This window comes from Nestor notabilis, unplaced genomic scaffold (assembly GCF_000696875.1).
Source record: "Nestor notabilis isolate BGI_N333 unplaced genomic scaffold, ASM69687v1 scaffold17288, whole genome shotgun sequence".
In the NCBI taxonomy this organism is placed as follows: Eukaryota; Metazoa; Chordata; class Aves; order Psittaciformes; family Psittacidae; genus Nestor; species Nestor notabilis.
The window spans coordinates 59,365-68,012 of NW_009941944.1; the positions used below are offsets into that span (position 1 = coordinate 59,365).

The following is an 8,648-nucleotide window of genomic DNA, read 5'->3' on the forward strand; positions in this document are numbered from 1 at the left end:
CCCCCCCCCCCCGCCAATATTATAATACCTATAGTCTTTCAGATGAGCTGATCTCTTTCAGCAGCCCAAATTAAGACTTCTACAACTTCAAATTTAATCTAAATTTACGTCCAGAAAGGAAATTCCAGCTCTTTCCCCCTTACTTCTCGAACTGCTTTGTTTCCTAAAATCTTATAGCCACATCATGTTTTTCGATCAGCAGCAGTAGGGGAGGGAACAATCATGTCAGTCTCAGTCACAGGCTCCATTGTACAGTGTCTCTGCTCATTACCTACAGGGCAAGTGCCATGAGCAGTGCCCCCCCATCTCCTGTCAGATGTGCCTGGCCTGGAGAGCTTTGTTAGGGGTTTTAGCCTGCTTAGCCCTGGCTGGGGCTGAGCCATGACCTGTGAGCCACCGGGTTCCTGCTTCAGGCTGTGTGCTACTAACTGAGAAAGGAGAGTCAGGGCTGGCACTTGCCCCTTCACCTGGCCATGCCAGAGTGGGATGCTCATTGGGCATCTGCTGGGACAACCCATTAATTCCATGATTTTCCTTGTCAAAGCTATTCCCCAGGATGTTCTATGTGTAAAACATGGCATTTTTGTGTAAACTGGTGCAGCTCCATGGAAATGTTTCCACCAAGGAAGGATTCTTTCCTGAGCCCGTCCCCTCCCTGGTTACTACACTGACACAGGCTCTAGCTGAGAGCAAAATCAGACCACACCTTTCTTTTGAATTTGCTGCAACTAGAAGGAGCCATTGGGGCTTTTCTGCCTTCGCTATCCTCTGAGACACAGCATTTCAGTGAAGGAAGTCCTGGGCTTGTGTGACAGATCAGGGCAGGGATAACATCACATGAGTACAGGAGTGAGCACTGCAGTTTTTCCTACACACCATGCTCAGTGCACCCACAAATACAGTGGCTAATGCAGTGCCTAGTCAGTACATGCAGGCCTTTCCTGGACAGCTCATCCTCCTTTCTTTATACATAGGGCTTTCCATGGGGAGCTGAACATGACCAAAACATTTACAGTATCTCTGGTTTTTGCCCACTCTTCTGCCCGAAGGACACTATTTGCCACTTTCAAACATACATTTCAAAAGGTCCTGAGCATAGCTGAGCTCAAATGTGGCAAAGCCTATCCTTGTAAGGACATGATCCTTTGGAGATTTCTGTGTAGGGACAGCATGACCACCTCTGAAGGATCTAGTTACATGCTCATGGTTAGAGGATAGCTATGGCAAAATTCCAACCTGAGTTTCTGCACTGGATTAATTACATTCATTTGGAAAGGATCTCCTCCATGTGCTGATGCAGGCTGTTATTTCATGACCTTTTGAGCCTCATTCTGCTCTTATAAAATGTCCAGGAGTGTTGTGTAATGACTGCACTCTTCATTTCATTATGTTACAAAATTCCTCCACAGAGTTGGCCATAGTTCTCTGGTGACTGATACGTTTCTTTGTGTTCAGACAAAGATCTTGAATCAGCTCAGCAGTCTTCAGAAAGCCTGTATAGAACATTTCACTGGATCAGACTCTTATTTCTCATGCTGAGAAAGTTCTGAAGCTGCGTTCAGCAATAACTGGCTCCAGAGGTTGGGAAACATGAGAAGGGAAGTTTCAGAATCTTGGGTTTCTTCTATTTTACGGTAGAGTGAAGTGACCCAAAGTCATCTAAAATCAATATTAATGCATTGCTTGCGGTATAGGAGAATGATACCAGGAAAATTTCCCTGCTTTCTTTTTAGTAGGTCTTTCCTGTAACATTTTTATTCCAGCAGGCAATACCTTCAAACTGTGTAAGTAGTTATAAGAGCTCAGCGTGACCTGCCAAAGCAGAATTCTCTCCTTACGCTGGGTGAAAATTTGCACATTCCAGCTGGCCAATGAATCTATCCAATTGCTTGAATGAGCAACTTTGTAAATGACTGGGAATCGCTGACTTGTGTTTAATTTCTCCTGCTGCCACTCTGCTCTGCTCTCCTGAGAATGGCACCTTGTGAGAGAGATTAGGGTTCTTAGAGCTGTCTGCAGAAATCAACAAGAGAAAGAGGTTCAGTGAGTGAAATTTTTGCCCCCAAAGCTTACTTCTAGTCTTTTTTTCAACTTACCCTCTCTTTTTCCACAGGCACTTGAGACCTGCATACTTTCCAGGTGGCTTTATACGTAGTCATCCTTTTGAACTAAGCAGCCTGACTCCTGTGCTACAAACAGGCACTAGACTATAGCGAATTCTGCTTTCTCTCCTGTGTGACCATTTGGGTCTACTATGACCACACAGCAGGGCTCCTGGCTGTGTGTCTCAGTACAACAAGGGTGCCTTCGCCCCCCTGCCAGAGGTGCCATCTTGCCTTTGTGCTTGGAGCTTTGTTCTCCTACTACACACACAGCATTGGGTGATCCCCGTGGGATCAGCAGTGCTGTAGTTGCAGGGGTGGAGAGCTCGGCCTGCAATCCCAGGATAGGTAACAAACTAAATAAATAATGCTTCTCATTTTACACCAAAGAAAAAGGCTGCTGGAAAGGGCAGGCCCAGAGTTCATCCTGCCTGGGAAGCTGCCTCAGGCAGTTGCAAATGTATCCAAGGGAAGCTTCCTTACTTTCAGGTGACCCGCCTCTGTGTACAGCTCTTCTACAATAGATGGCTTGAACACTCAAGCACAAGGTCAAACACTTCTCTAGAGCATCTTGTCTTTCTCTGGGGCTTGAGAGCAGTATTTCTCGTCCGTGTTTGAAAGTACCATTTGCCTCACTTTGCCCTCTGTGCCTGGCTGCAGTCCAACTATGCAGCCCTTCTCAAAGCTTAAGTAGCTTGCAAGATTTCAACGTCACCTACTAAAAAGCTAGGACCACTTGTTGCTCTCTACAACCTCCCACTGAGACCTTTTATGAGATACATTGACTTGAAAGAGGATGATTTTGAGCTTTCTATGTATGTATCCAGATCTCTAATTTCCTGATGTGCTCAGGATCTGAGATGGGCTGGAGCCATGAGATCTCCAGCTGAAGTGTGTCATGTTGAAGAAGCTCTTTGCATTGCCATGTGTCATTTGCTCACTTTTCAGTTTCAGGAGGTACCTTCTGTTCCTGGGTTAGGCAGAACATTCAGTTTTGACTCAACCAGAAGAGTGAGTTCTGTACCATCATCTGCTGCATTTTAATCTTGTAAAAATTAGATTTAGGAAAAAAATACAAAAAAGCAGTGCTTTAATTTGTATTTTCATCTCTTTCTAGGTGATGAAGTGCATTGTAGAAGTCATCTCTGATACCTTATCGAAGCCAAACCCCATGCCAATCAGTGAGGAATGCCTAGAAACACTCAGAGGAGGTACAGGCTCAGATTTAATGCAGGGTATCAACAAGAGCAGATCTGGCACCTGACAAGGGATCCCCCACATTCACCTTCCTCACAGCCATCCCACTGGGCTGCACCAGGCCCCAGAAGCAGGGATGGAGCTGCTGCTCAGCCCAGGCCATGCACCATGCTGGCACCATGGCAGGGGAGTGCTGGGTGACATGAAGCTGCCTAGTTTTCATGAGACCTTCCTGTCATCTTAACCACACTGTTAAGAGATGAGTCAGCAAATCAGACTGAGGGAGAGAAAATAATAAGCAAAGAGGGAGTTGGTATTTGGGGCTCTTTTTCACTTCCTGGGGATGGTGGGAGGTTGCCTTTGACCACCTTCTGTACCAAGTCTCCCTATTGCAGATGAACGAATCATTTCTATCCTTCGCCACCAAAATTTATTGAAGGAACTTCAGGAAATTGCTGCTCAAGGTACTGTGTCACTGTAGTTATTTGGGAAGAGGGGCTTCATCTGTTGTAATCCCTTGCACAGTTTTGTTGTTTGGGGTTTTTTTCGTATTTTATATTAATTTGACATGATAGTAATGTGCCCCAGGAGATACAGTTCCAGGACTTCCAGTAGGGACTGGGTGAGTGGGGGCAGGAATTTTGCTTATAGTAACTGCAATATGTATTTGATGATTTAAATGACAGCCAGTGTAAGTTGGTGGTAATGCAGACTATAGGCATTTTGGAGTGGGAGAATCCTAAAAGGAAATACTACCACCTAATTCAACAAATAACTGCCAGGTCCCAAACAAGAATGAAAGACAAGGAAACCTTCGCTGTTTGTGCAGCTAGCACTAAACCCAGGTGTGGCAGAAGGGAAGCCTCACTGAGCATCGAGTGGGCTTGCACCTGAAAGACCCCAGTGAGAACAGCCTTGAGCTAATGGGGATTTTTCTGCTGGCTTCCTTAACTCGAATGCATATTTCTTTGGGGAGATGCAGGCTGCTCACCGCGGCTTAGCATGGGAGCAGCAGCAGCACACAGCTGTAAAAAGGGGTGTGCAAGGGGAAAAGGCCTATTCTCAGGTGCCCGGGTTCCCCAGAGCTGATGGGCAGGTCCCAGGCTAGGCTAGTTCAAAGCCAGTGCAGTTTCCTTCACTCAGGTGGTGTAGGTGAGGCTGCAACAGGGCTGTCCTCAGGCTGCAAGGAGAGCAGCTCCTGGCCTTCCCTCCTCCTTCTATTTGGGGTAACCCAGCTGGCAGCCCTTCTTTGTAAGGAGGTCCCTGCTCCTGTGTGGCATGGCTGCCAGGGGTGGCTGAAGACAGTGCCACCAGACTGCTTTCAGAGCAGGGAAGCCACAGAGACAACAGGGAGAAGAGAGGGGAAAAAATCAGGAAGTCAAGACTAGGAGAGAGTCTCATGCAGCTCCCAAAGCCATAGTTTGGTCACTACCCAAAAGCCACTGGTGGAGGTGCCAGCTGGACAGTGACCTCAGGTGGGCTCCGTGGCGACCTGATGATCCAGAATAAAGAAATCTGAGCCTCTTCAGTGTGCTGGGATGCTGCTGCCCACGCACACCAGGGTTGTGTGAGCTCAGCTAACAGGCTGTGCTATATAGCATGGAGCCCATATGAAGGGACATGTTTTACAGAGGTGCAGCTTGCTCTACTCTTTCCTTGGCTTGAGCCCTTCACACCATTTTGTCCCAGGGTAACATGAGCTCTACTCTACAGATCACAGTGACTGGGGGTGGGAGAGTTGTGTAGCCCAAGGGAAAAGCAAAGATGTTTATCTTGGTCTCCCCTGTGCTGGCTGCTGCTGGTCCTGCTCAGGCTGGAGGGCCCTCACCATCTAGCTCTGTCCAGTGCAGGGCTAGAGAGGAGTGGGCTGGCAGTGTCAGCTCTCACCTTTGCATTAAGGCAGGTGAATGAGCTGGGTTATGTTTTGCATATAAGCAGGGCATGAGCTGGATTAGACAGGGCTTGCTTGGCTTGCAGATCCCACTGGGATGGGGCTGCCTGGGGAGTGCTGGTTGCCAGGACAGCTGGACTCTGACCTCTAGCTCATGCTGCCTTCAGACACATTTCTCCAGGGTGTTGCTCTCATTGAGATGGCTCCATAATCCCAGCAGCTAAGGTCCCAGCCTTGGAGCTCCAGGCTGTCCCCAGAGTGGGAATGAATGCTGCTTCTTCCTCCCAGTGTCCTGGGGAGAGGGGCCCCCACTACCAGGCTGCAGGGCAACAGGGGCTTTCAGTGTTCACCTCAACAGAGGTACGTTGGCAGCTTCTGTCAGGAGGCAATATTTATCCTTCAATACTCCAGTGGTTAAGTCTTTTTTTGGCCTCAGTGTGCTGCAGTTCAGCATCTCTTATTCCCTAGCTCTCCATCAATATTAGTTTTCCTAGGAACCCTGCTTCTCTGGTTGTTTAGAGACCTTTCTCTTTCCTGCAGATGATGTTTTTGATGGTGGCTTTGTTACCGCAGTTGATTCATGTATCCTCCAGTCTCACTTCTACTCACAGCTCCCCTTTGACAAATCTGTCCATTATAAGATATACATATAATTATAAAGGGCACAGAACTATTTTCCTACCTCTACTTTCTGAAACACAGGAGGGGCTGTTGCTTTTCCCTACTTTTTGTTACTTGATACAGGTGCCAACGAGAGAACTCAGCAGCAGAAGAAAAACAGTGGCTTTGAAGATGAACTTTCTGAAGTCCTTGAAAGTCAGAATGACAAGAACAAGCAGAGAGGTCAGTTTCAGCCTCCCCCCCCGGAAATCCAGGTCAGGCTGTAAACAAGGTTGTTCTTTCTAACAGCCTTGATGTGTCCATCTGCTTCTCATTTAGGCATCTTCTTTGATGCTGCCACTGACACACATGAGCAACTGGGTGTTTGCTTTGTTCTTACTTGCCAGCTGAAACAACACGTAATTTCTGAGCTATAGTAACTGGTGATGGTCAAGTTACTAAACTGATACTGATCTTTTCCACCATCAGTCACTCCTAATGCTTAAAATGAACCACAGCCATGGAAATCTCATACTGAAAGACTCATGATATAGGCAGGAGCAATCATGTCTGCTCCTGCTGCCCCTGTTTCCATGCATCCAAGATATTAGGTTATGGGTCTCTGAGAGGAAAATTGAACTGGGAATACACACTCCCTCACAAAACACCAGCACCTTGGAAAGACCACATCCAGCTGGGATTTCCCCTTGTCACTATGATTCTATGGCTGGGTTAGAGACTGGCAGTGTACTAGAAAGGAGGGTTTGGCCCATTCCCTTTTCCACATCAGGAAGAGATGATGCCAATGTGGGGTGAGATGATTTCCCATCCAGCAGCAGCACCCCCACTGAGGGCTCTGGGCTGTGTGACTGAGCCACTGCAGCACAGCAATGCTGCGACATCAGCCCGAAGCACTGAGGAGTGATACCCCTAGGGGATGCTGCTGCAGCCAGTACAGCTAAAGCCATTGGAGAGGACGGGTGGCACTGGGTCTCCCTCCTACCAGGACAGACCTGAACCTCTTGCTCCAGCAGTGCGGAGACTGCATGAGGACGAAGTGTGGCATGTTGGGCCACCCAGGCCCACCAGCATCCCGGTGACACCAGTGTGGTGTCAGTGGTGGTCACCAGCCCTGTGGGACTGGGCTCTTTGCATCCCCTGACCCCAGAACACTCCTCAGCCCTGCCTGGGGCTGTGCCTACCTTTCCAGACCCATCTGGGTTTTCCCACTGCTCTTTAGCCCCCCATCTTTTCTTTTGCAAAGTGTTTTTTCTGGCTAATTATGATAAAAGAGGACAGAATCTCACATGAGCAAGAGCAAATACCCAGTCCCCATTAAGTTCCTGTTGAGTAGCCCCACTCCCTCCAGCTCACCTGCAAGCAGTGCTGGCTGTCTCTTCAGCCTGGGGGGAAAAAAAGGATGTGATATTAGCACAGCGCTCTGAGCAGGAAGAGCTGTGCCAGTGCCATATTGCACTCCTAAATCATTTCATTTCAAGTGCTATCTGGTTTCATGCGGGGCAAGTTTGTTGCTGGCATCTCAAGAGATGGTGATGAGGACCGTGCCGCAGCAAAGCACTTCGGCATATGTTTAACTTCAGCCTTGCGAGTCTCTCCAGGAGAGCAGGCATCAGTGAGAGCACCAGCTTGCTTGAAGACAAGCATATGCTGAAGTGACTTGTGAAAGGATCCATGGGCTGGTTAAGCAGATTGCTGAGCAGGGCTGAAGCTCCTTAAGAAATGCACCGGCTCCATCGGTTATGAAATGAGCTCTCAGGAGAGGTATTGCTTCTTGCTCCTCCCTCTGCAGATGCAGCAGGGGAGCGCCCTAAAGAGGAGCAGCCCACGGGGTCCCTGGCTGAGCTGACAGCACAGAAACCCCAGCAAAATGAAGATTCTGAAGAGGAGGGAAAGAACAGCCTGGAGGAGAGGGAGCCCAGACCACGGGATGCCAACCCTGGTGAGAAGGAGTATCTGAAGCAAGCAGAGAGCAACGAGATAAGGGATGCAGAGGATGCCCAGCGCGATGAAGGTCTGGACAACCACGTCAGCAAAGACTTCAGTGAGGATGAACAGCAGCAGCGAGAGGATGAAGAGGAGCAGCCCAGAGACACCAGAGACAGCCTGGAGCTTGAGGATGAGGGAGAACAGCCATCCAGGAAGGATGAGGAGCAGAGCAGAGAGGCAGCAGGGGAGCCTGGGGAGCAGGCGGATGACAGAGGAGATGATGCTACAAAGGAGGACCCTACTGAAGCAGAGAGATCACTTGATCTGGCTGAGGAGGATGAGGAGGCTGAGGAAATGCAGAGAGAAGACAGTACGTATCCCAGACGACTGCACTGATACCTACCTGGGTGAGCTGAGGGCACTGTGACAGACTGATAAGAGGCTTTACAGCCTAAAAGTTCAGGCAGGTGCATATCGGGTTTACAGAAATACCCCCGTCAATAGCCACCCAGACCCTCCCTGCGAGCACCTGACCATGTGGGCCCATCCACTGTGGGTGACACAGGCCCGGCAGCTGCCTTGCTGCTTGCTGCTCAGCTTCCATAGCACCTCAGGACAACTAATCCCTTTTTCTTGAACTTCCTATGTGGTTTTTGACTGCTGTCTCCAAGCCCTATTACTGACATGGTGACATGAGAGCAGGTATTTCCAGAATCCTGGGAAAATGGGCCTTTGTCAGGAAACCCACCTTGCATTGCCCCTGAAGGCTTGGTTCAAAGGTGGAATGTAACCAGGTTAAGGCTTGTGCTCACAGATGTGCTTAATGCTCTTTCAGATAACGACGATGCTCTGGGATTTGGCAAAGATGGGAGGAGCTCTGAGGAGGAGGAAGAGGAAGAGCGGCCCCGGGC

The 8,648-nt window shown here is 48.9% G+C and overlaps 1 protein-coding gene across 1 annotated transcript in view; it reads left to right on the forward strand.

Moving 5' to 3' along the window:
- Positions 1–8,648, forward strand: part of CHGA (chromogranin A (parathyroid secretory protein 1)) — a gene marked incomplete at its 3' end in the record, with an annotated part of 10,472 nt that overhangs the window by 1,421 nt on the left and 403 nt on the right. The window contains exons 3-7 of the mRNA XM_010021151.1: positions 3,220–3,313; positions 3,695–3,763; positions 5,935–6,033; positions 7,601–8,107; positions 8,573–8,648. The exon at positions 8,573–8,648 is cut by the window's right edge and continues 403 nt beyond it. Coding sequence (XP_010019453.1) covers positions 3,220–3,313; positions 3,695–3,763; positions 5,935–6,033; positions 7,601–8,107; positions 8,573–8,648 — 845 coding nt within the window. The remainder of the gene's footprint in view (positions 1–3,219; positions 3,314–3,694; positions 3,764–5,934; positions 6,034–7,600; positions 8,108–8,572) is intronic.